Source organism: Haplochromis burtoni, unplaced genomic scaffold (genome assembly GCF_018398535.1).
Source record: "Haplochromis burtoni strain Fernald_Lab_line unplaced genomic scaffold, NCSU_Asbu1 Contig_49, whole genome shotgun sequence".
Taxonomy (NCBI): domain Eukaryota; kingdom Metazoa; phylum Chordata; class Actinopteri; order Cichliformes; family Cichlidae; genus Haplochromis; species Haplochromis burtoni.
In genome coordinates, this window is record NW_024582410.1 from 284,933 (window position 1) to 311,629 (window position 26,697).

A 26,697-nucleotide genomic window follows, 5' to 3' on the forward strand; every position below is an offset into this window, starting at 1 on the left:
GGGGGGGGGGGAAAAAAACTAAACTAAGTCTAGGAAAAATGGGCCAAAATAAAGCAGACGTAAAGTAAAACATTCCTCTTTAAGAAGACAGCTCTGTTAAAAATCTAATTTCAAGTCTGAATCGCTCATTCGTGGAGGCAACTAGCTGTGTTTCACGAAACCAAACAAATCAAAACATTGTTTTAAATTAAAAAGAAAAAAAACAAACATCCTGAAATGAATAAATGCACCTTCAGACCGATTTAATGTTCCGAATCCACAGACGCCAAAAACTATCCTTTTGTGCTGTGCCGAAGCATGTGCTGTTAGAAAAGTCACTCCCCCTAAAGTAGCCGCACAAGCGTGAGGCATGGGCACATGAACAGATAGTCTTTGTGCGTCCACGGAAAATAAAATAAAATAAAATTACATTAGATGGCAGATTAGAAAATTCACATAAAGACACACACACACACACACACACACACACTTAAGTAATCAGGCAGCTTTACGGTGCCCTAATTTTCCTCTTTTCTCAGAGTGGATGTTTATTTCCACTGTCTCTACTCGTCGGCTCAACTTTTCTCTCACAGTTCTGATTGTTGTATTTACATTGCCTCAGTTTTAAAAGTGCAGCACATGTTAAGGAGCTATTTACACATAATTAAAAAAAATAAAATAAATGGGAATGGGTGCGGGCGGGGAGGAACAGACTGGTGTCAAAGCCATGGAAATTCACACTTTACTTGTAAAGAAATGCTTGTTCTGACTGAGACATACACTCATTCAACTGAATCACTGCAAAATCATTCAAAGTTCTGTAGAAAATAGTTATGTGTTCCCATTCTTGCACAATATACACTGTACACGCTGCGAGGACGAGCAGGAACATGATTCGTCGCTCCCCTCTGAATATGAAAGCGCTGGATTACAAATCGAATTTCAGCGCAGTGCAAAGTAAGACATTCCTCTGAAGATACGACATTCAGCGTTTCCCCATGCCTACAGGTCTGAGTGAAGCTCACTGACGAAAAGCTGGGATGCTTTTTTTAATTGAAACTTGAACAACAGAAGCAGGTTTCTGGGAATGGTTTTCTGTAGGCACGACCAAAGTTAGAAATCTCATCCTCTTGCCGTCTCACACAAACACACACAGGTGCGCATTTTATCCTTCTTGGCGCTGCAAACGTGTGAATTGTCCGCAATTAAAAGTGGAAAACAAAACAGATGACGAGTTTGTAAAAATGCGTTTTCTCAGAGTCGTCAAAGACTCAGGATTGTTTTATTTGTATAAGTCTGAAGTCACGCGGTGGCTCGTGAAAAGGGAGCCCCCATTGTAGTTTAAAAAAAAAAAAAAAATCATCTTCTTTTCCTTCTTATTTTGCGAGACTTGTAGGGTCTTCGAGAGTGGCGGTCTAGCTGGTGCTGACTTTGAGGTTCTTCAGTCGGTGAAGCAGCGAGTCCTTCTCCATCTGAGCCTCAGCCAGCGCCATCTTTGCCCGGGAAAGCTCCACCTTTAAACACTCATTCTCTTCGATCAGCATCTGAAAGAAGAAATAAATAAACATCACAATCTGCCCCACATACAGAATATGGAACATTTCATCCTACATTGACCGCTGACATTCTCAGCAGTTCAGTTGCTGTTAATCAGCCAGCTCCAACCATTCCAGTCTCAGTTTCCCTACAGGTATGAAGTCATTCAGGTGTCTCATCGGTAGGCTTATTGTACCCCCCCAGGGATCGCTGCTTATACGAAAACTTAAGAGAAATACTGCTTCTTTGGAAAGTTGGGCTGAACAGAAAACATAACGACTGCAGCAAGTTTTACCACAAAGAGGAAGAAGAACAAGCAACGGCTACAGTGAACAGTTTCAGGGGCTTTTCATGTCTGATTCCACTGAACTATAGTGTGGCTTTTGCACATAATGACTTCTGTCTTTTAGCCGTGACCAAAAAGCCAGATGAGACAATAGGTCTTAGCTGCCTACAGTATGATGTAAAAGTCTTGAGTCATTTCTCATTTCTTTTTATTGTGCTTGCAAAGAGACAGATTTTGTGGTAATATTTCAAAGCAGTCTTAATCAATAGAAGAAATGGACAGAGACCATTTAGACTCTTTGTTACTAACATCCAGTTTCAAAAACACAATTTGTTCATCAACAGTAGTTTTGCACCTACAGGGTGATCCCCAGAGAGCTATTAGCTAAAAGCTCAGTGTATCTCAGCATAGCGTGCAGTGTGTCTTTAAAAAAATTGGAGGAACTTGAAAAAGTGGAGGACAAAAGGGGAAGAAAAAAAAAAAAAGCTATCTATATATGAAAGTCATCATCTCCTTAAGAAATAGGAAAATATCCAGTCAAAACCTGAAACAGGACCTGAGAGATGCATCTGACCCTTCAGCTGATCCATCTACTGTTCACTGACGCTTCATCAGAAATGGTCTCACCATCCAATATCTGTATCTGGAAAGCACCTGATTGGCAGTGGGTTCAGACTGGCCTCCTCAGAGCCTGGACCTCACCATTACTGACGCAACATGGGATCATTTTGACAAAGAACAAAACAAAAGGCAGCTAATATCCAAGCAAGAACTTTGAATGTCCTTCAAGAAGCCTGGAGAACTATTTGTGAAGACTACTTAAAGAAATTACAAGAAAGTTTGCTTAAGAGAGTTCAGGCTGTGCTGAAGAATAAAGGTGGTCAATAAATTGCTGCACCTAATTTCCATTTTTCCAGCAAAAATAAATGCAGAGAGGCTCAAGACTTTAAACAGTATTGTAATTCCAAACAGACCCTCGCCGTGGGATAAAGTTTAAAAGGTAATTTAGCTATTTTGGTGGCAATGAATAAGCATCGAGTAGATTGTAGATCTGGCTGAAAATGCAATGCTTTTCCTAAGTTTCTAAATATCACTCCCACTGTGAAACAAGCTGAAGCCAAACACAGAACTGGAATAGCTTTACCAAAGCAAAACCTGGCACACCATGCTTCAGCCTCCAGAATGATCAGAAAGAAACAACATTCTCATTTGGAGCTGTTTGTAGGAGAAAATGACGAAGAAGAAGAACAAAAACATGAACATCAACACTGTTTGCACATGTGGTGTTTGTTTATTTTTTGCCTCTACGCTCTCTTTCCACTGTGTTTTGCTGTATTTCTCACCTTCTCCTTGTCAGATGGAGGGGGGCTGGTAGGCAGAGCCTGAGTCTGCGTCGCCTTTGAAACACCACAGATGCCGCCCACAGTCTCAGGGACTGGACTCAGAGAGCTGTCAATCACTGAGGCCGCTTGCTTGGGTTTGGCCTCACCTGCTCTATCCACTGTGAGGAAAAAAGAGAGAGGGAGAAGAGGAGGGAGTTCGGATGTGTGGATGCAGCGAGCGTGGACTTTAAAAAGCCACTTAATAGGTCATCTTATATAACTGCAGTGAATCAGCGCTGGAGTGGAGGTGGAAATATCTGGCAGATGAAAATGCGCGCACGTTTGTCACCTCCTATAGAGAAAGACCCGTCGTCTCTTCTGTGTACGATGAGGCTGTCGATGTGCAGCATGACCGGCGAGGGCTCCGAGTTGGGATTATCACGAGGGTCATCATCCTGCAGGAGACACAGCACATGTTGTTGGGACTGAGTGTACCAGAGACAGAATGAGGGAGAGGTTTAGTCCACATCCATTTTCTCAAATCAGTTCCACAGCAAAGCTGCTTGACCATGAAAGAACCAAACAGAGAGTAGAAAGGCCTTTTCTTTCTGTGTCATTAAACCTTTAGTTCAAATCCAAATGCCAATTAGGCCACTGTTCAAAATATTTAACTTGATAACAAGAGGGTGCTTTAGTCTGAGGCAGTGAGTTATGGGCTCCATTAGTAAAACTGGATTTGAAGCAATGAGACAAATTTCCCACTGAAACAGTTCTGTTGGTGTTCTGCAACAGTAACCTCGGGGTAAAACACAAACTTTGCAAAGTACAAAACTGAAATAAGTCTTTTCACCTTTAAATCAATGTGTGTGTCCCTGATGCTGATCTCCATGGGCAGCACCTGGGAGGCTGAGTCGTCCTCCAGGAAAAGGGAAAGGTTGCGGAGCGAGGACATCATGAAGCTCGCCGTGTAATCGTGAAGCTGCAGCTGGAGGAAGCCGTTACGTTCAGCCAACGGGGAGTGGGCGGCGGCCCAGGGCCCGCTTTCCAGCCGAGCCCGGACCGCCGGACCGTGAAGGCCCTGGATGGATGCAGAGCTGGTCTCGCCGCCAGCTGGGAAGGAAGACATATAAGCTGTTAACATCAACGCCACATTTGTGAAGCTTGGAGATAAGACAAGTGCTTAAACACACCCGACATTAAAATCCACCCAACATGAAATAAGGCTGGTGTGTCTTTTGAAAGTGCCCAGGAATCTGACAAGAAGAAAATTTCACTTCTTGTCTAATTCAAGATTTGGACCGTTTTAATCTCTCTGTGTAATCAGGTCAAACCATCAGCTGATATTAGCTGACTGCAAACTTTTATCTCGAGATGGTTTTGAACCTACTATGAACACTGGTCTCAAATTTATGTCAGAGAAAAAAAGATGGTGCCAAAATCTCTCTTTTTTTCCTTTTTCATTCCCTTTTCTCAACATCAGTGTAGAGTCACTTTATTAGGTACACCTTGCTAGTACTTGGTTTGATCCACTTTTGGCTTCAGAAACAACTTAACTCTTCATGGCACAGATTCAACGAGGTGCAGGAAACATTCCTCTGAGCTGCTGCAGATTTATCCAGTGGATGGAAGTAGGAGATATCTGAGTAAAGGACACTCATTTTCATGCTCAAGAAACCAGTTTAAAATGAGTTTTGTGACATTGCATGTTATCCTGCTGCAAGCAGTCATCAAACAGTCGGTACAATATGGGCAGACATAGTCGGTAACAATACTCAGGAAGGCTGTGGTGTTTAAATGATGCTCGGTTGATACTATGGGGTCCAAAGTGCACCAGAAAAACCCACTATTATCCCAAACAATTACTCTACCCTCAGCTGTTTGAACTGTTGATACAAGGCAGGATGGATCCATGCTTTCTTGCTGTTTAAGCTAATTCTCATCCTGCCATCCGAATGCTGGGGCTGAAAAATCAAGAAGCATCAGACTCTTTGGGTGCTACCATTCACGTGGATGTCACTTACCACCCACCAAAACACTGCAGCAGACCAAGCACACCATGTCACACTACCAAAAACTGCTCAGGAACCGCTAAAAGAATGTCACAAAGAGCTTTGGGCACTGAACCTCGAATTATCTTCAACCAAATCTGAGCATCGGTGATTTCCACAGAGGTGTCACCCCGCAAACTACATCATGAAAAGGATCCACTGCTAACACCCACCAGGTGGGACTATACACTATTAGGCACTATTGAGCAGGGCATTTAAGACATTAATAAAGTTTAATATGCTCACATTGTTGTCACGGTGAAGTTTAAGGACGTTCCTTACTTCCTAAAATGTGTCAAAAACATCTCGAGGTCATCACGGTTACTTCTTCTAAATAAAGGGTGAATTTTAATATCAGGTTTACACAAGCTCAAAGTAAGAGGTGGGATGAATGAAAAGACAGAGGAAGAATAACATCAGAAAGACGAGTGGGAGACTGACTTGAACAGAAAGTTAAAAAGAAAGAAAGAACGAAAGAAAGAAAAGAAGCCGGAAGGATTTAAGAAGGTGGGCTGAAGGAGATCTTTTACAGTCCCATCGGCTCTTTCCAGCTGTAATGTTTAATTATTTCCAAAGCCTGGGGACTTGAGGGTTTGGTGGAAAATACAAGGAAAAGTTTTCATTTAATACTTTTTTATTTATTATATGAATAAAACACCTAGCACATCTAAGCTCCAAGGAGCTGAAAAGAAAAAGGTTTGCTGGTGTACTAATGAAAAAAAAGAGTTTTACCCCTGAAAGACTTGAATATGACTACAGGAACTACAAAATGTGACTGTAAGAATCCTATTTTTTTGCTGGGTTTTTTTTGAGAAACAGAAGTAAAGAAGACAAAAAAATGAGTACAGAGAGAAAGAAGACGTGAAGTGAGAAAAGTCTCAAGGAGTCGTCAACGTCAGCACACAAAAGGGGGACGTTCACTGGGCAAGCGCACAAATACAGACAAGTTTTTGAACAGGTGAGAGAGTCGCAATAGGAACACTTAGCAAGGCATGAAAATGGCCACTTAAAGAAATCACTCTTTTTATTATGACAGCGAGAAGCGCGTCGCTTCCCTTTCAAACGCTCTCTAAAGGACAGTCAGGAGAAGGTTAATACTGTAGGGCAACTGCACGCCTAGCAAAAACACTCAAAGACACACGCACACACACACACACACACACCGAATTCTGTCAGCTTTTCCTCAGATAAAATTGCATATTCTCTCAATCCTGAGCAGCCAGGGTTGAGGCGAAGAGAGGGAAGATGGGAGTGGGTGAGGAGAGAGAGCGAGGGAGCCGGCAGCCAAGAACTGAATGACTGTGATAAGACAGGGAGGGGAGGGAGGGGAAATGGCCTACAGAGGGAGAGAGATGAAGGAAAGGAAAGGTGAAGGAAAGGGAGGGGTGAATGACAGAGGATTAGTAGGAAGATGGAGTAGGACCTGGAGGGAAGAGTGAAAAGGAAGGTGGAGGGAAACAAAGAAGGAAGAGGGGGGGGAGGTAGGATAGCTTTTGTGAGATAGGAGAAGGAGAGGAGGCGAGGGGTAAAGCTGGCATTTCTCTCATTGCCTGAATCACTGGACTGAAACTGCAAAGTCTGCTGCAGTGGAGAGATGAGGTAGTAGGAGGGAAAAAGAAAAAAAACAGGGGAGGATGGAGAGAGAGGGTGAAAGAGGAAGGATGGGAGGATTTGGGGTTAAAGCTGTCAGCACAAAAAGTAGCTGTTACCCTAAATATGGCACGAATGTGCGTAGATTTGAAGGTTGCAGGCCTAATGTTGCAAATAATGGGACCACTCACTCCATTACGGTCACATTTATCCTCTGTTAAGTGCCACACACACGCACACACACACACACACACACACACACACACACAATACCACATCAGCACCCCGTGCTGCTGCTGCTAAAAAAAAAAAAAAAAAAAGGAGCACCACACACTCCTCATGCGTTGCAACACACGCCGTCTGCATCTGCAGCGCATGCCACTGAGAAAGTCCTGCAAACCGTAACACACGTACACAAACAAACAAACACGTACACAGATGGAAAAAGAGGCACGAATGCAAGCATGCACGCTAGGCTACAGATGGCGCATTAACACGCAGCAGTTACCTTGGCTGCTTTGTGCAGGTATTGGTACTGAACACACCATACCTGTGGGGAGTTATGGAGGGTAAATAAAAAAGGTGAAGGGGGTGGTTGGTAGTGGTGGGCTGTTAGTGTGCGAGTGTGCGAGTGTGTGTGTGTGCACTTGAGAAGATAAGTGGATTCAGACTCAGGCTGCATTCATCTACCAATCATCACACAGGGATGTGCCATGAAATGTCTGGCTTTGTCCCAGAAACTCCACCAAGGATGGCAATTCATTCTCAAATCTGAGAAGCACTCAAAGCCTTAAATGATCAATAAATCACTGCTGTAACTGAGAACAAACGTCTTTCCCCCCCAAACACTCTCTATATATCACCTTCCTGCTTTCACTGGCATCTGCTGAGAGAGAAACGTGGATGTCCTGATGTAAGCTGCTGTTCACCACATCATTTCAAATGTGAACAACAATTTTTTTTAATGTCAGGTGTCGCCTCAGTATCCTGATGGTCTTTTCCAGGACCTTTATCACATGTTCCTTCCTGTCCCTGTCCTAATGATCCCTCTTACTCTCTGAAACACTCCACCCTCCACCTCCTCAAAAAAAAAAAAAAAAAAAAAAAGCTGTAGCTGGATTGAGTCTAAATCCATTAACAAACACAGGTGCACACAATTTTACGTATTAGCACTGGTTTTGCTAATTATCAATTGACAATGTGGCAATATTCATGTGATAGTTTGGCATTTGTAACATTTAAATAAAAAAAAAAACACTCAAAAATAATTAGAGCTCACATGAAAAGCTGTTTGTCTCATGCTCATTCTCAGACAAAACTTTAAAACATGCGCGTAGCCGACTTGCATTTCTTACCCAGGCTGCGGTTGCTGAGGTACTGTCTGAGGCTGACATTTCCCAGCTGGCTGGGTGTGACCCGGCCCACCTCCAGAGCCACGGCTGTGCTCTCGCCCATGGCCTCCATGCCCACACACACCGACTGCACCTTCAACACCAGCACTGACACCTGGGGGTGAGGAATACATATTTAAAAATCGAATAAGCTGCGCATGCTGGCTTTTTATTGTTCATCCCAAAACCACTCTCTGTTTCTTACTGTATCTTTGGTGGGCTCATCAATGCTCTGTGATGCTGCGCTGGCAGAGTCGGGGGACTCTCCCCCCTCGTGCTCCTGACCAGTCGCTGCCTCGATGGCGCTCTCTGCGGTGCTTTGTTCACTGATGACGTCCTTGAAGCCTGAGATGGACACGTCGTCTGCAAAGTACATAAAGGAATACAAATGTGACACACACAGACAAATAAACACATGTATGATCATGATAAAGAGAACCATACACCCTCTGATGAACTCTAACGTTTTACATAACACATAATAAAAAGGATCTGTTATAAACTAAGTGCATGTCGTGATTCAATAGTTTGCAGAACCACCTACAAGAGCAATAACTGAGCTCACCTTTTTCTGTCTAACTTAATCAGTGTCTCAAAGTCCTTAAGAAGGAATTTTGGCAACTCCTTTTTAACAACACTGCTACTTTAGTTCATTGAAGTTTGCAGGCATTCGTTAATGCACAGCTCTCTTAAGGTCCCACCACAGCAGCTCAATCAGGTTGAGGCCACTGTAGCACCTTTATTCTTTTCTTTTGCAGCAATTCTGTTGTAAATTAGCTACTTTGCCTGGAATCATCGTCTTGTAGCATGATCCAATTTGGGCCAAGCTTTAGCTGGACTCAATGACTGCAAAAGGTGCCCATGTCCTATGGTTGCAAAACATGCCCAAATCATCGCCCAGCAGTTGTGCTGATATGCTGTGTCAGGCTTTCTCCAAATATAGGGCTGTGAATCATGTCCAAACACCTCCACTCTGGTCTCATCTGTCTAAAGGACACTGTTGCAGAAGTCTTGTGGTTTGTGTAAGCTGTGCTGCCATGTTCTTTTTAGAGAGAAGAGGCTTTGTCCTGACAACCTTTCCAAACGCGCCGTACTTGTTCAGTCTTTTTTTCTAGCTATGCTGTCATGAACTTTAAATTTTAAGACATGAACCTGTCTTGTGACAGGCCTGTAGTGTCTGAGGTGCAGTTCTTGGGCTTTTACAGTTTATCTGAGCATTGCAGGGGTCTGAACTTCTGGTGAATTTGTTATATCATCCACTCCTGAGAAGATTGGCAACTGTGTTGAATGTTTCCCACTTCTAAATAGTCACTCAGTGTAAGATGATGGACTTCAGACTGTTTGAAAAAAATGCCCAAAACCCTTCCCAGTTTACCAAAACCTCAGCTTTTACAAGTGCATCTGATTAACAGCACCTGCCTACTCTTTACCCTCTTAATCCCTATGGAAGCCTTAAGGCTGTAGTTATTTTTTCCACACGCAGCTTCTGCATTGTTGGCCTAAATTTTGTTGATGCAGTATAGTATATCATGTTTTGTATTCATTAGTGTAACTTTTTCCTTTCTCATGTAATCCAGTTCACCAACGCACAACCAGCACAATGCTGCCACCTTAAGGCCAAACAGCAAGCTGCAACTACACCTACACAAATCATTAAATCTTGATCCCTGCGGAGATATGCTCTACTCCATGAAACACATAAGAAGTCCAAAGGTCAGGATAAAATGGTGGAGCTTAGTGCAACTACACGATATTTTTACCTCTTTCCAGCAGGCTGTAAGTGTCTCCATCCTCCATCAGGTAGCTATCTATGGAGATGTTGTCCAGGGACTGCAGAGAGGGGCTCTTCTTCATATTTTTATAGGATACAGAGAAACTGGACTGGGAGCGATCCCGCATCAAACGACCACTACAACACACACACATACACGGGCGCATGAGGAGGTGTGACAGTAGTGACCATAATCACTCCAATCACTCTGTTTCTGCTTGAGGTACAATTTTCATGCATGCAATTAATTCTAAGTTATGACTAATTTATGACAGACTGAGTAACAGTGACATAAAAAAAGGAGTCCAGTGAAACTATTTTATCACATCTGATAGGAGTTTGTGTTATGCCGACACTAGCCGACACCACAGTGCTCTCTCTGAGCTGACAGAGCCTACTCGACAAGTCATGAATTAAATATCGCTTCATTCCTTTGTGTAGTGTTGTTTAAGGTCACGTAAGAACCAAGTGTGCTAGCCTCACCAGAGCGCCAGAAATAATCTCAAGAAAAATTCAGATCAGACAAAAAAATAAAGCTGCTCCCAACAGACTGAGAACACAAGGCGGGGGGGGGGGGACTGTCACAAAGGAAGAGCTTCCCATTTCATCTCGACCATGAAGGGTTAACAAATAGACAGCAAACAGAGGGGAGAAAAAAATTAACACATACAGACATGCGCTCATGCAAATGCATGCCCACAGAGGATGCACATATACACATTTGCATTTGTGCTCATCCACAGACTACAAGCACAAGGACACACACACAGGGTACATGTACACCCTCATTAACACAGCTAGTCACAGATCCAGTGGCTTACATGTTGGACATGGAATAAAGGGAGGTGGATCTGCTGGAGTTTGAGGAGCTGAGGAGATCAGATACCACAGACAAACTTCCTTTCCTTGATAGAGAGAAAACACACACACACACACACACACGCACACCTCGCATGGGTCAAAGCAAAGGTCAAGAGGCAGAAAAGGAAATGAATGAGTTAAAACACAGAACATCCAAATGTCGACAGACGGCAGATGAGAAAACACATGTAAGAAAAGACAGCAGCTTGTGGCCGGCCAACATTCAGAAAGTGAGACAGGTGATGTGAGAAGACTGAACATTCAGACTGACGAGCACTCATGTGGGAATTCGACACACAGCTCTTGTGTTCAGGAATAGACATGAAATTAGTGAGAGAAAGACTCATGTAGGTCAATGACAGCGAGGCACAGAGGGCTTTCTGAAAAAGCTGTCTGGATCATTTAACAAAAGTCTGACAACTGTGACATACGATCACTTCTCTGGATTCAGCACCGCAACGCTATTTAAACAGGGTGCAAATCATCTAGTAGAAAATATGTTTGCTGGTTTACTTATAAAATCTAATAGATATTTGATTTTTTTGACATTATGTTTGCAGCTAAGGGTGTACTCAGCACTTAGTACCGTTGTCTTATCCTGTGCCTACACACTCCTGCTCCCCATATTTTACTCCATTGCTTTTCTCTCTTATAAAAGGCACAACTAGTTTCATATGACGGTCACCTAAGGAACCACTTTAACCTTTTACATGCAACTAAAATAGTTGGGCAAAAAAAAGGGATTGTTTAGCCTTTTTCCTACATAAATAACTTTATCAGTTCATTAACTAACAACCCTGCTGTCAATTAATTTTCTGTCAGCTAAATCAAGTCATCAGCTGAACATTTCTGGACTACTTATTGAAGGCTGAACTAGTCTGGAAGTGGTTTAATTGGTATGTTTCAAGCTTTAAAGATCATATGGAAATTAAGATTTCAGCTTCAAACATTAAGATTGTTTGAGTTTGTTTCCCCCCCTCTCTCAATTCCACATTTGATTACTCTTCCTCATCTCACCCAAACTGGTCAGTGCAGATGTCTGCCCATCCCTGAGCCTGGTTCTGCTGAATGTTTCTTCCTGTTAAAAGGGAGTTTTTCCCTCCCACTGTCACCAAAGTGCTTGCTCATAGGGTGTTCATATGACTGTTGGGGTTTTCTCTGTTGTATTAATGTACAATCGACCCCACAATATAAAGCGCCTTGAGGCAACTGCTGCTGTTATTTGGGCGTTGTATAAATAAAATATCAATCAAAACTTTTTCGAACTCCACAAATAAAAAACAAACAAATCCCAATTTAAAGTTGCCTGTTGTCACTTTCAAGGGCCTATTTTTGTGTTTCTCAGTTATATTTGGATTACTCCATGGAAGCCATGATCTGATCTGCAAATGCATATTTGCAATTTCGCAGTTTCCTCCCTGGTGACGAGAGCTCCGTTTCCAGCTACAAGCGCACTCTTCGGCACAGAAGAGAACAGAGTATCCAAACTGAAGGAAACACTTCAAGACTAACACAACCGGGGGCATCCTTTTCTTAATAAAGAGTCCTGCTGTAACATCCTGAACTGTGGTGCAGCCACACCAACACAATCCCCCCTCAGCCCTGTTCGTAACATTTGGCTCCCTGCAAAGTTACATTTAGGTTGTAGGGTCACTTTTAATAAATGAAAACCAGGGCAAATCTCAAATGCACATGAACGAGTAGTCAGATCGACCAGAGAGTGATCCAAACGCAGCAGGAGTGATGAAAGTGATGACACAAGGAGACGGCCTTTCAGGGGATATGTTTGTTTTTGTTTTTTTATGGGTGTGATTCTAGTCCTTGTATGGTAGCAAATTTGGGCTTTAGACCTTGGTTGGATAAAACAAGCATCTGTACAACATTAGTTAGGATGCTGACATTGTAATGGCCTCTTTAACATGCTTTCCCGACTGGAAAAGATTCTACAAAGATTAACTTGTTAATCAACAAAATCATCAGCAGACTAACCTTATTAAAATTATGCTTTGTTGAATCCTTAATATTTTTTTTGTTTATCTCTTGGTGTTCAGTACTAACTTAATAATGCACTTACACAGCCTGTACTGCGAGCATCTGATTCCTGGTAGAGCGATTCCTCTTCTGCAAATGTGTGAAACTGAACTGTATAAACAAAACTAATTACTGGCTTATCTCAGCGGAGTCTAAATGTTGAAGCAGCACAGTTCTGCCTTAACGTATTAGTAATGACTCTGTTGTGGAAACTAATAGCATTCGTGAGACAAACTGAATACCTGGATATTGACTGAGGCATCTTTGCAGCCTTGTCTTTGTCGCTCCAGTCTTTGCTGCTGAGTGGATCAGGCAGATGGTCACATGGTTGGTTTTTGGAGTCTAACCTAGATCCCATATCATCACCTCCAGACAACCCATCCATCAGCACCTCGCCACCTTCATCTGAACTCCCCCGCCCAGTCCTTTTAGCTGGAGTCCTCTCCTCCACTGACGTTTTGTGGTTCAAGTCGGGATGTGTAGTTGAAGTGGAAGCGGGAATGAGAGGTGCAGGAACCTGCATGGGTCCTCCCTCTAAGCCATGGCTACATAGCAGCTGGTCTACAGTGCAAGACTGCTTGGCTCCTCCACCTTCTGAGCCAGATCCTTCATTGCCTTTCTCTCCCCCGTCTCTCGCATTACTCGCAGGCTCCAGAGTTCCTCGGCTCTCTGAGGGCGACAGCTCCGAGCCTGGAGGAGATCCTGAACCCTCAGGCTGCGGAATGGGCTTCAGGAGCAGGGACACCTCTGCGCTTTTGAGCAGGAGGCCCAAGCAGACGGTGAACGGCTGGCGATCTGCCGGATGGTGGGAAGGATCCTTGCGGTCTCTCTTGGAGCTCATCTTCTCCATATCCTGCTGTAGTGTCTGCTGCAGGGATTTGATGGTGCGCTGAAGCTGCATCAGAAACACATACTGCCGATGGCTTACCTAAACACACGCACAGAATAAAGGCGTTATTAAAGATGTATAAATGTGTTAATGCTGTGAAGCTTTTTTCAGGGGGTTGTTAACTATCAAAGGTTTATTGTTTAACTTCTTAACTTTCCTGTCTCTTTTCAATCTGTGATGTTTATTCTTTTTATCCCTGTAAAGGTAACAGGTCAGGTCAGAACTGTTACCATTACCAATTAAGTAGATTTTCCTTCCTATTTAGGTTTCAAACCAACCAAAGATATGGAATAAAAAAAAGCTAATTAGATACAAAAGCCTTTATGAAAAAATACCTGAGCGCTCAGATGCTTCTGCACATGCACCAACACATGCACATCTGCATCTTTATCTGATGACAAAGAGGAGGATGAGGAGGGCAGACTGTCTAGTGAGAGGGGTTTATGGAGACCATTACTGGCTGGCAGTGCTGAATTGCTATTGTGAGGTGATGATGTCGTTGCATCAGTGCTGTAATACTCCTTTAATAATCGCTTCCTCTGTAAACGTGCGACAGCCTCCGTTGACGAGCTTCTGGACAGTCCTGGTCCAGCAGCACTCCTCAGCTTCTCCTGATGCTGGACGAGCTTTGCTGGCTGACACGCCCACACAGTTAGAGGGAAGGAGTCCACAAAGGGCTGGGGCCGCCCTTTACCTCCGCGGGTTCCTTCATAGTCCACCCAAAACTGGGCAAAGTGCAGCGCCCAAAAGTCAGTGGCTGCAGGCATCTTGAGGGCGTCCGTGCCCATCGTGGGCACCACTAGGCCCCGATAAATGTCGTGCAACTTGGTGTCCTGTTCGTGAGCGTGGCGCTGGAAGACGGGATGGAGGATTGGTAAAGAGGATGAGGAGCGAGGGAAAGAGGAAAAAGATGAACAGAAGAAGGGTTCCTCTTCAAAGGCCTGCAGAAGGGCTTCAAGGTGGGATCGTGTACAGTTGGCCGGGTGTCGGGTGTTAGTGGCTGCCATTTCTGAAGTCTGAATTGAGATGGAGCGAGGCAGGTCAGCAGGCGAAGAAGAGTCCTGATCAGTGGGAATTACGAGCTAGTGGAGAAATAATAATAATTTTTTTTAAAAAGGCATGAATCCGAGAAAATACAGTCCAAGCTTCAAACCAGGAAACGGCCTATCCCTCTGCAATCCTTCTTACCTTCAGCATGAGGCCGTCAACCCTGATGTCAACATGCTCGTCTGGTTTTTGAGAGTCATTGAGCTTGTAGATCTCCATGAACTGCTCCAGACTCTGCCTCAGGTCGAGGGCAAAGAGGTTGAGCCACACCAGGCTGCGAGGATCCAGGACCAGCTGAAGGGCATTGAGCTGAGCATAAAGGTTTGGACACGGAACTGGAGGAGCAGAAACATGATGGAAAAGATGGAAAGGTTACATAATATTTAGAAACACGTAGCAGAAAGTAATAAGACACTATACGTATTAAAAAAAGGAGGAGGAAGGAATGGTACTTAATTTGCTAAATGTTATTTTCTTGGCTGCACACTTGAAGTCAGAAAAGTAAAAAACCTTTAGTGGCTCTCATAATGTGTGCTAAGAGCTTGTGAGAAATCCATAAATGAATTAATTGGGTGATCCCTCATCCAGAGCACTGAGTGTAATTCAGAAAAATCAATGTTCTCTCAGCCACACAGGAGTCAATGACTAACCCCACAGCTCACTGATTGGACTAAATGGACTCGAAAGTGTGATGGGAGATAGAAAACCTACCATGAAGCAGAGCCCGGGTTTAGAAAAATTGTTATTTACACAGCGCACGATCAACTCATTTATTTGTGAGGTGAGAAAATAAATGTATCTTGAGTATCAAGGCACAAGTCTTACTAGGGTAGTCTTTTCCATCAGGGAAATAGTATTCTGTGAACTCTACATGGATGGCCGGCATCTCTGACGGAAGGTACAAGGACTTCTTATTACAGGAGATCATGGTCTTGGGGCTGGAGCGGCGCTGGTCTGCTGTTGAGACCTGAAAAATGAATTAAAGGTAGTTGAGAAAATGTATACAGCCTCAGTGATTTCCTGCAGAAAAAGTCTGCAACATTACTGAACCTGATAGATGCTGAAGTCAGCCATCCTGAGAACAATTGAGCTGGACATGAGCTGAGCCTTGGGAGTCTGAGGCGGAGGAGGACTGAAGGAAGCGCTGGAAGACGTGTTTATCTTACCTGGAGGGAAAAGAAGAAGGTATGTGTAGGTAAAACAAGAGGAAATGACTAAAAACACAACAGCAGAGAGGGCGGCAAACAGTGTCACAACTCAGTTCCCCAATGAGAAACTTCTGTGCCTAGACAAAGGTGTGTATCACCGCACCAAACTGTGCGCAAACACACCGCGATACCTGGCTCCAGGCACCAGCAGCACTGCGCTGGAGGCTGTGCGTGTGGGCTCCAATCTAGTAGTGAGGAGTGTGTCTCACTAAGCCCTACTGCTCCTCCTCCCGCTCCTTCCTGACTTCCTAGAGAGCCATACACATCGTCCCTAAGGGACACTGGAGGACAGAAAACCCACAGGGGTGATGTGCTGTGGGTACAACAAAAATGCACCTAACACCTGTGTGTGAGCGCGTGTGCTTTTACCATGCTTTGGGGAACTGTGGGTGTGGCTCGGGCCTTGCTGGTCTCGAACTGTGCTCTTTAACATCTCCACGTTGGTCCTGAATTCATCCAGGAGGCTCCGTGCCCAGCTCTCTCTCGTCTTAGTGGCGTCGCTGTAGTGCATCCAGTGAGCGCAGCTGTCACCTATGAAGATTGAAATACAATTAATAAATTCTCTGTTTGTTTAAAGTTAACAGTGTTTATTTTGTTTGGCAGATTACTGATCTCAACAGCTAAATTCATACCTGCTCTGTGGAAAGGGTAGTAGTCCAAAGTAATGGAGCTAAAGGAAAGCTGCATGGCTCCACCGGTTATCCTTTTATTGACGACTATACACCAGAAGCAAAAAACAAGAGACCTCAAGTTGAAAACAATCATACTAGTCATTTGTGTGCTTAATAAAGTGAACGTGTAAAGCTGCACATGCGTTACCTTTGTCCTTAGCATGGATATCATCGCAAATGTGCAGGTCTAGGTGTGTGATCTGGAGATGGTGCGATGTCTCGCACACATCATAGGCGCTGAACAGCTTGGCCATGGTTGCACTCTGGTCAGCAGCTGAGGACGCCTGTTGGGTGCGCACCTGTTGGGCTGAAGGGGGCGGCGATGACACCTGGAGAACACAGAACGTTTTAAGTGTTGACGCTTTGCCCGTGTTATAAACGCTCTGATAGATCATCCTATTCTTGTCACTGATGAGGTTTTCAGTTCATTTCCTACAAGAGTGACTCATGAAGATTGATGAGTCCAATAAAAAAGATGAGCGGTGAAGTACTCTGTGTTTCCACCAGGTGGCATATAAGGCCAATTTACGGGAAACAGATTCATTACTGTAAAGTAAAGCTGCTGAGATATAGGAAGGTGTGAATATGAGTGGGCGATGGCTGTCTGTACATTTTGTGTCTTTGTGTGTGTGTAGAGAGCAGGAAAGTAGGACACTGACTGAAAGATGCTAAAAAGCAACAGTGAAAGACATACTGTGGGCACAAATAGGGCATCAGACGTGATTTTGACAAGCACGAGGACTAAATATTACACCATGGCTCATTCACACACAATTAGAGCATGAACAGGAAGAGGAGGAGGAAATGGGAAAAATGGAAAAATGGGGAGGGTGACAGAAAGAGGGGAAAAAAAAGGTAAGAAAATATGATAAGCGTTCTCTATGCGTGGAAAACGTCACTGACTGGTACCTGGTCTTCTGTGGCCATGCTTTTCCTCTGCTGTGCAGACTTCTCCATAGCCTCACTGAGGGACTTGGCATACTGCACCATAGCTTTGAGCTGAGAGTCTGTCAGCACCCACAGGAGGTCATCCAAGATCAGAATCAGCTTGGAGGCCACCACGTTACAGTCTTTGATCTGAATCACACAGAAGAGCTGCTATAAACAAGCAATATGCAGGTGGAGGTTCGCCAAGAGTTTCCAGGAATGTAACATGACACCGAATTCACAAGAACATTTATCAGATTTAAAAAAAAACAAACAAACCGAATACAGGTTTTGCAGTTTAAGGAGCATCTGTATCTTTGTCCAATAGGAACTCAGCAGGCCAATTACTTTTGCTCAGCACACTAAAATCCCCTTTGTGTTGAAGAAACTGCATACTGGTTGCCATTTTGGCTGAAATAAACACCAGCTGTTTAATGAAGCACTGCTATTGGCCCTGCAGCCTGTGAGGCCACACAGAGGGGTCATTGTTCACAGTGGACAAGCCGATGTTGCCTAGAGTCTGGGTTTCAAGCCTGCTCCGTCAAATGTCATAGCATGAATATCTGAAAGGGCACATGCGTGGTTTCTAACCCGTCTCTTGAGAGTGACTCGGATCTTGGACTGGTTGGTGATGAGGCGGATGGGGGCGCTCAACATCTCGTGCTCGGCGCTCTGGATAGCGTCGGCCTCGATCCGGATCATCTGCCAGCTGATCTCTTTAAATGTCAGAATCTGAGCGAAAGAAAAAAGGGCAGTAAATGAGAACGTTGTGTGTCAAAATACCCTTATTTTGTTTAAAACTAACAAACACCGACCTCTCCTTTCTGGGGGTCCTGAATGCGAGTAAAGCGTAGGTCACCGATGCTCCAGCTGGTGTTGACGCTGTAGACCTGCAGCTGCGAGAGCTCAAAAGACGCGTTAAAGGCCTTGGCACTGATCCGGATGATAATAGAGTTGATTGATAAGGATATGCCCTCTACCACCTTCTCAGCAAAACCATATTCACTGTAAGATGCACAGAGAGGGGGGGGGGGCAATAGATCATTAGTAGCCTGTCAGTCATCTGCGTCTTTCAACAAACAAAAACCTCACACATTATCTAAATAACCGCCATGTTTTGTATTCATTAATTTTTGAAGATAAGCTTTATTGATCACTCATAGCTGTATAACAAGCAAAGTAAATATTAGTCTTATCTCTGAACTTTGATTTGTGACCTTTATGATCAGAAATAAACTCCCATCCCATTGTTAACTCATAAAAATGACCCTTTTTTATACTAGTGGTTGATTAATTAATATTTTTTAGAGTGGGAGGGTTCCGGTTTCAGTGCTAGTACTCTGACACTGTTTTAGCTGCCCCTCAGAGTCATTTGATTTATAGTGGTGTATGGTGACACAACAGAACTGTTTTAAAAATGTCTGTTTTTAATTAGTTTTGATACTTTTTTGCCATTACTGGTCAGCACTATATATATATATATATATATAGCATTAATTCACATTCAAAAGGCAAAAATAAAACAAGTAAAAACTGGACTGTTGAAAAGTTTGAAAGCACTTCATTGCTGCCTACACTGCTCATCCGACTCATCCCAATGAGTATGACAGAAAGAAAAGCCCACCTCTGTCCTGATGCTGTTGCAATGGGAGATGGGCCATTGGGTGGACGAGGCTCATCGCAGGTGCTCATCTCCATCACCACTTTATCCAAAGTCTGAAAGAACAAGCAAGTCAAAGACTAGAATGTCATAGACATAGTAGCTCATCTGACTCATTATCGATCACAGTTCAGAAGTATATTGGTTGTCCTGTCAGGTCTTATCACTGATTGGTTGTACTGCACAATCTAATGAGAATAAAAATTCATTGAGAAAGACATTTGACAAACATGAGCATGTTTTGAGTGAAGGCCATTAGGTGGTTGTTTAATCTGCTCCAGATTAAACTCGGAGCAGCATTACAGGCTGAGTGATTCTGCGATAAAGGTTTGGTAACCAGTTGGCGAAGGGACGGGTGCCTTGGTATGTCATGAGCTCAACAATCCTCTGGCTGCATGAGCTAAAATATGCAAAATAAGCAAACAGCCTTACTTTTATATAGTCTTTGTCAACGTATTAAAATTTGCCAATCCAACAATCGTCAGGAAGCGCTGGTGTGTATTTTATCTTTTTGTACTTTGATGCTAGACCTGAATGTGTTAAATCTTGCTCCTGATAAATACCAAACACAGTATGATATGAAAAAGCTCAAATTAACACTAAAACTAATGAACGCCGAAGAGGAAATGCACATTAGAAAACACAAAAATGTTTCCTTGAGCCCAGAAAGTTCACAACGCTCAGAGCTGAAGGCGTCTAAAGGTTTTGTGTAGGCAGGTGTACTGTGTGTTCTTGTTGCTGGTTTTCACTGGCCCGTGTTCTGGGAATTGAAGCTACCTGGAGACTGGGAGTCTATCAACCTGACACCTGTGGCCTGCTCATTCAGGCGGAGGTCAGAGAAACACTGGCAGCCAGTGGAACAGACATAAACGAGCTTTTGGAAAAGTTCAGCACCAACACGAAGGCCAATTGACAGCATACTGAAGATAAAACGGGCTCAAGACGGGAAACTAAAGGCTCTCGTACGTCATATGTGCGAGTGCGTCAAAGGAAAGCTTCAGCAGTGCTTTAGGAAGCTTACTGACACATTTTGTTTGCCATTTCCTGCTCTTAACCTTCTAATAAAGTGTATCATATATCCTGGACATTCACTTATTGATTGAAAGTGGCACATCAACTTACCAAAGAGATTGGGTGAGTCTTCAACTTGGTCCATGGTATCTGTGGGTGAAAGTAGAGCAGCGTGTCAGCTTTGCAGCATTGCATGCTACACATAACTAATCTTTACCTCACCTATTCGGATTTTTGGTTCACTGAAATGAAAAATGCAATGTCAATCAACAGGATGTACAAATCCAGCAGAGTAGAAAGAACAAAAATGTAATCGATGAGTAGTATACACTGACTGGCAGCTCATTCATTCATCTCCAGAGCGTCATTAATCCTCGACATGCAGCCTCCTGATTCAAGTCAAATTATATAGCAAAACAGATTAAATGCTTATGTTCGGTTTCAGGGGGTTTTTTTTGTCACAGAGCGACTCCTTTTTGGGAGACGTCATAAATCAAGTAATGGGAAATACTCGGGATTTGTGCGTCTAATTCAATTAAATCCATTTCATTTGCCTTCCTTCTGGTTTTCAAAGACATCAGGGGGTTCTAGCTCATCTTTTAAACTACTGAGGCAGAAACATCTACTACAGTATGTGAAGTTACAAATGAGTCTTTGGCCGTCTAGATATCGATTGTGTAACTTTACTCAACAGGACCATTCAATGAAGCAACCTATTTTTTACTCCAATTTGTGTATTGCGGCCTTTTAAAGGGAAGAGGTGAATGTGTGAGGCTTACTGTCTCCGTAACAGGAAGATGCAAAGAACAGATGGGGATCTAACAAGTGAGGAAGTGAGATATGATTCTGCTTTCTGTTTTATTTTAAAAGCCGGTTTAACAGCAAACACAAAAATACCCAGCGAGCTACGTTAAGGTTGTAGTGAAGGTTTCAATTCACCAGCTCCATTGTTCACTCAGAAATCATATTCCCCTTACACTGACCCCAACTGACGGGACTTTTACAAGTAAAGACAAGGGAACAATGGTACATTGCATTTACAGCTGATCAGACATCGAAGTGGCAACCTTAAAGCAAATCGAAACAAGAAGAAAAGGCTTGAAAAATTATGCTATGAGCTGACGGTTCGGCTTTTTGAGGATAAGGGGGGAAGGTAGTCGGGTGGGGGAGGGAAGGCAGAGGTGGAAAATGGACCTTGGTCTGAATAAAAGTCCAGTCATGAAGAAAATTATACAGCTGCATTCACCGTTTCCAGGGTGTGTCAGAGGCTGCCCTCAGTCATGATACTTGGCTGATCACCATGACCGCATCGGAGTGTCAGACAGCTCCAGCAGAGAGTGCTTATGTAGTGCAAAAAGTCACTAGAAGTTACCAGTGTGCCTTCAGCACTTGTATGATATGTTTTTAAGGCACACTGTTTGTATATACACATTGTGTGTTTATGGAGTATTCTAGGTATCCTTGACTTGAGTGCAAAATCTGCTTTGCACATCTATTTAAATATGACTCCTTAAAAAAGCACCACTGGAACCAGCATCATAACCCATGTCTCATTTCTCAAATCAAATCTATTTTCCTAAACCCAGTGTTTCCAGTCCTAATGTTCTCTATAAAAGCGTAAGGGTTGTTTCCATCTGAAGCCAAAGCTCTTCCCTAAAAGTCATCATTTCCAGTAAATAGGTGACAAATTGAACAACCCCGAGTCTCACCCTGATGGCAGCCTTGTTGCATTCCACACGATTGATGGCCAGCCAGGTGGGCAGGTCCAGCAGGCTCTGGAGCACCTCCTCATCGAGCTCCAGGTTGGTGAGCTGGCCCTCCCCTTTCAGCGTGCTCAGGTTGATTTTGTCGGGCGACAGGTTCTTAGCAAACCTACGGGACACAGACGAGAAGAGTCCAGATATATTTATAGAAACAGGCTGTAAACAAACTGACAGGCCAGCCAAGCAAATCCCAAGGGTAGCGCTTACGGTGTATTGGATGTCGATTGCAACACACACACACACACACACACTTGTGGTTTTAAAAAACAGTTATATTAAATACAGAATAAATTATATTGAGAAACACTAAAAAAATGTTTAAAAGCCCATAATTTAAGGTTATGACTGCTGTTGAATTTAACATTCCAGCAACAGGAATGGAAAGACATACGTCATAAAACCACAGCTAGTGTTTGGAAAAGGTGTTTTCTACTTAATTGAAGCTGTATTTGTATCGCTTATACACTGCTCAATCTACTGATAATCTACTGAGCTCATAAACAGATGCTGAAAAAGAGCAGGGGTAAGTCTAGCACAGTAACATGTGTAACTAACACTGGACAAAGTGTACCCAGGCCTCACAGTCTCATAAAATAAGGTGCACATTTATAAGTATTTGCCAGTGTCCCATGCTATATGCTGAATCAGTGAGTCCCTGTTTGCTTTTACACAAAGTAAAGACTCTTAATCACACAAACTTGATTGTCCATGACCTAAGTGTTTTCTGCCTCCATTCACAGTTTGAGTATTGGTTAATAGTTAGCAGAGTAGCCGTACACTGAGTTGATCATTGACGCAGAAATCTCCGTAGACCAATTCAGCACAATCTCCTCTAAACACTACTGTGATTTTATTGATTTCACATTCTTTCTTTTGCCGTCCGGAGCTTCACGGCCTTCCCTGTACATTCCCAATTTTGGTCCGCATCACATTTGAAGAATGCAGTGAAACCATGATAAAGCCCCACAAAAGCATTAGATCCTAGCCTGATATTCATTTGAAATGCTAAAAAACAATAAATAAATGAAACCTGACCATAGAAGTGTCCGCCACAGTTTGGGGTATCATTGTTACTACTATGTGGAACATCTTTAATAATAGCAAACTGACACCAGAAAGAGATTTTCTTTCTCAGTTACACCAGAAAATAATTAAATTTAAAAAAACAAAAAACATTTAACTGAGTGTAAACCAACTGAGCATAGATTCTACCAGAATGCCATGATCCACTGAATAGTACCATGTTATCCTAACATTTGTATATCAACACTGTTAAGTCAAGATACATGCAGGCATGCAGTTTTATTGTAGCATGATCTAAATCGTGTGATTGATCTTTGTATTTATTGTCTATTTCACAAACAAATATTGATACATTTTGCTTTGAATTACTGTAACTCAGACTCCTATTAATAGTTATTTTATATAAATAATATTACTGGTTGGGATCAGGTTAAAAAATAATTATTTATTATTGAAACTCTTTAGCACTAGAATAATACATCTATTGCTTTTTCAACCCACCATAGTGCTTACTTACTTGTACTTTTCTAGTGAGGTCAGCAGAGGTGACCATCCTGAAATAACATTAGGCGTGGACGCCAAAGCTACCATTAAATCAGGTCAACACTAAACCCAACCAACACTGGACACACTTATCTTGATATACCCACCTCCTAATTTAGAGCAAGCTAATAAAAAAAATAACACAATCCATACGTCTATGCTCAAGACATAGATATGTGACACCATATGAAGAAGCACAGCAAAACCTGAGGAAAGGTTGATTATAGCAGGAAGGGGTGGACTAACTTGTGAGTTGTAGATTCATATGTGACTATAACTTAACCTCTGGGCAACCGCTTTCAATCATGAGGCCACTGCACAGGTCGCCTAGTGAGAGGCGATCCTGTCTCCAAACGACCACGGTCCAACTTGGACCAACTGCAATTACTCTCGGGCAGATTGGTTTGGAAATCATTGCCATCTCAATTATAAATAGAGATTTGCACGATGCTGGACTCAATCTGAGCAAGTCAGATTGGCGAACAAATGGCCATTTCAAATCTATGAGGTTCTTGCTTTGAATGCAAGTAGTTAACGTGAAACTTTCTGTGTAAGTAGATGCCAAGAGATTTGCCATTTTCACCATTTCATTAGTTTATCTTCGTTTTATTGCAAATAGATTGCGTGTAATTGCCAACTTAGCCTCATTCAGTTTCAAACTGTTAAAAGACTGATGGCAGAGTTGCTCCATGTTATTGCCGCTTTTTCGGCATCTTCACACACCAAAGTACATTCAAAGACGGCAACTGGCTGCGTTTGTTCGCAGACCATGTTGCCGTCTTTGTAGGAGCGATTTCAAAGCTCGCTCAATTGGACAAAGCTGTAATCATTTTGGTCGCGTGCATTCTTAAACTACAGTTTTCCATTGTGTGAGTTCGGCATCAGCAGGTAACTGATTGGTGAATTTGAATCAATTTTTCAAAACAATAGTAAAAGCTGAAAAATATAACAAGAGACCAAAATCAGGTTAGCCTAATGAGAAGTATAAGAGTCAATTAAAAACCTGAGAGCAACTTCTTAAAGTCACATTGGTAGAGAAAGTCACGGAGAGCTCATGAGAGTCACGAAGAGCTCAAAAACTTGCACTCTCAGCATTCCCGAAATGGTGCTGTATGATTACGCAGCCATTAAGAAACTGGATAGTCATAAGAAGACAAAAGGTTTTTGTTTCTGTTCAGATGGTCTGTCTGGACCCAGACTATCAGGACACTCTGTCACTGCTTTGTGATTTGGCAGCTCGTGTCTGTAATAATTCAGTCAAATCCAGTTCCTTTACACCCAACACCTTCTCCTGGCAGCACTGGATTCTTCTCGTATTCGCCATCCGTGTAAATTATTCAGCTGCGGAAGCATAAACTGAGCCTCGGCACAGCAAAATGAGTCCAAAAAATTAATTAATTAAAACTCTTACAAGCAAAACACAAACAATTCACTGCACACATGGGCATGCACATAGAAACAGTTTGTGTCTGAGAGATGGAGCGTCTTAGCCTTGTGACCAGTGAAATATTCATTTCTGCTGCTGATCAAGTATCAGCCAGCTAGTTTCCCCTCCCTCCTTTGCACCTTATCTGGTATATCATCCTCAGTCGGGGCTTCCTCTTGCCTTCCTTCAACTCCATAAATAAATCACTACTGTGAGCAAATAAAAGGCTGTTAATCAGCTGTCTAATATCAAGGCTACTAAAGCTAAATTAAGCAGGTAGATCCCAGTCAACAGCAAGAGGTAGAGGGTATTATGTTCACACACACTGTCATCTTTCTCTTTCATCTCTCCACACTAGACCTCAGCCATTATTCCAGTCAGCAGGTTCCAGCTCACCGGACCAGATCCAGGCCCATAAAGAGATTAGAGCAGGCTAATGGCTGCAGGCGGGGGTGTCTGCCTCTCCAAAGGACAAAATTAACCACTCAGCACAGAGCTAATTCCTGCAAAACTTAACCAGTTTGAAACGATTAGTTTCAAATGGGTCATGCCAAAATATACACAAAGAAGGATGCCACTTTTAAATACCTTAAAGCGTTTAAATTTTTTTTATTTTTTTTATATTAAAATGTGATCAAATGAAAGTGGCTGCACTACAGTGACTGTTATACCATCTACCCCTCGGCTCCATTTGTAGTTTCTGCTCTGTAGTCGTGTTTGGAGTGAGCTGCTGTCTCCTTCTCTCCTGCCGTTCAGAATCTTACCCAAAGCTAATCTAACCTTCTGCTTCAAGGTTCACGTTTATGCAACATGCATCACCAATTTTTCATCCTTCTTTTTCCATCTGCATGACTTGGCTGTTCAGTAAACACCTGCTGCTAATAAACATTTGTGAGTCATTTTGCTCAAACTCAGCTAAGGACGTCTCCAACAGTACGCTGATCCTGCAACTTCCCACACAACCACAAACCAAGAGCAGAGATTTGGCCCGCCACACTGTATGCTTATGTCTGCGGATCTGGTTGATGGATACAGGTTTTTCCTACTCTCCGACGATGCATTTGAGGCGCACCCTGATGACATCAGTGCCAGAAAGAGAGGAGGCAAAACAGCCAGAATGACTCAGAGGACTACCAACTCTATTTTTGTTTTTGTTTTTTTTAGCAACAAAGACTGCGGCGACATAAAGTGAGAAACAAAGAGACAAACAGAAAGAGGATAAAACAGGAAACACATGCGGCATCTTCAGGGCATTCCTGTGCAACCTAGAATTGCAGTTTACCGGAAGAGAAAGGGAAGTTCCAACATTTTTACTTGGCTCAACAAGAAAAATGTGAACGTGAGCTTTAAATAGCCCTCTAAATCCTTCACTGGCCCATTCAGTGTAAACAGGAGAGCGGGTTGAGCCTCCTGAACTGATAACGCCTTTCATTAGGGTCAGTATTCCTCAACAGATCACCAGGTGCTGGATGTAATTAGAGGCCAATTAGGACAATAAGATGCTTCTGGTGAACGTGACTTGCTAGGATAATTTGACAAGTCACACATTAAATCACACTAAAGTGTTTCTCAAAGCCATCGGCTGGCACTATTAAAAGAAGGGCAGTAATCAGACTTAATGAAAAAGCTTCCCTAATGTTTCATACAAAGCCAGGTCATCGAGTATGAAAATATAATTTTAAGGCCATGCCTAAGATTAAAGCTTGGACTCATT

General features: G+C 42.9%; 1 protein-coding gene across 4 annotated transcripts in view; it reads right to left on the reverse strand.

Moving 5' to 3' along the window:
• Window position 1: 1 nt before the first annotated feature.
• Window positions 2-26,697, reverse strand: part of uhrf1bp1l (UHRF1 binding protein 1-like) — a 31,830-nt gene continuing 5,134 nt past the window's right edge. The window contains exons 2-24 of one of the 4 annotated variants that reach the window (XM_014329285.2): window positions 21,938-22,100; window positions 20,340-20,378; window positions 19,182-19,273; window positions 18,373-18,562; window positions 18,149-18,289; window positions 17,540-17,707; window positions 16,779-16,959; window positions 16,592-16,675; window positions 16,329-16,490; window positions 15,802-15,917; window positions 15,577-15,718; window positions 14,893-15,086; window positions 14,040-14,786; window positions 13,058-13,743; window positions 10,745-10,828; window positions 9,913-10,061; window positions 8,358-8,515; window positions 8,117-8,267; window positions 7,270-7,311; window positions 3,974-4,233; window positions 3,473-3,578; window positions 3,145-3,302; window positions 2-1,523 (exon numbers count right to left, since the gene is read on the reverse strand). In XM_014329285.2, the coding sequence (XP_014184771.1) occupies window positions 1,395-1,523; window positions 3,145-3,302; window positions 3,473-3,578; window positions 3,974-4,233; window positions 7,270-7,311; window positions 8,117-8,267; window positions 8,358-8,515; window positions 9,913-10,061; window positions 10,745-10,828; window positions 13,058-13,743; window positions 14,040-14,786; window positions 14,893-15,086; window positions 15,577-15,718; window positions 15,802-15,917; window positions 16,329-16,490; window positions 16,592-16,675; window positions 16,779-16,959; window positions 17,540-17,707; window positions 18,149-18,289; window positions 18,373-18,562; window positions 19,182-19,273; window positions 20,340-20,378; window positions 21,938-22,100 (4,342 nt within the window). In that variant the 3' untranslated portion in view covers window positions 2-1,394. Of the gene's footprint in view, window positions 1,524-3,144; window positions 3,303-3,463; window positions 3,579-3,973; window positions 4,234-7,269; window positions 7,312-8,116; window positions 8,268-8,357; window positions 8,516-9,912; window positions 10,062-10,744; window positions 10,829-13,057; window positions 13,744-14,039; window positions 14,787-14,892; window positions 15,087-15,576; window positions 15,719-15,801; window positions 15,918-16,328; window positions 16,491-16,591; window positions 16,676-16,778; window positions 16,960-17,539; window positions 17,708-18,148; window positions 18,290-18,372; window positions 18,563-19,181; window positions 19,274-20,339; window positions 20,379-21,937; window positions 22,101-26,697 lie in introns of all 4 variants that reach the window. The other 3 variants (XM_005947549.2, XM_014329286.2, XM_014329287.2) reach the window with 3 other exon arrangements.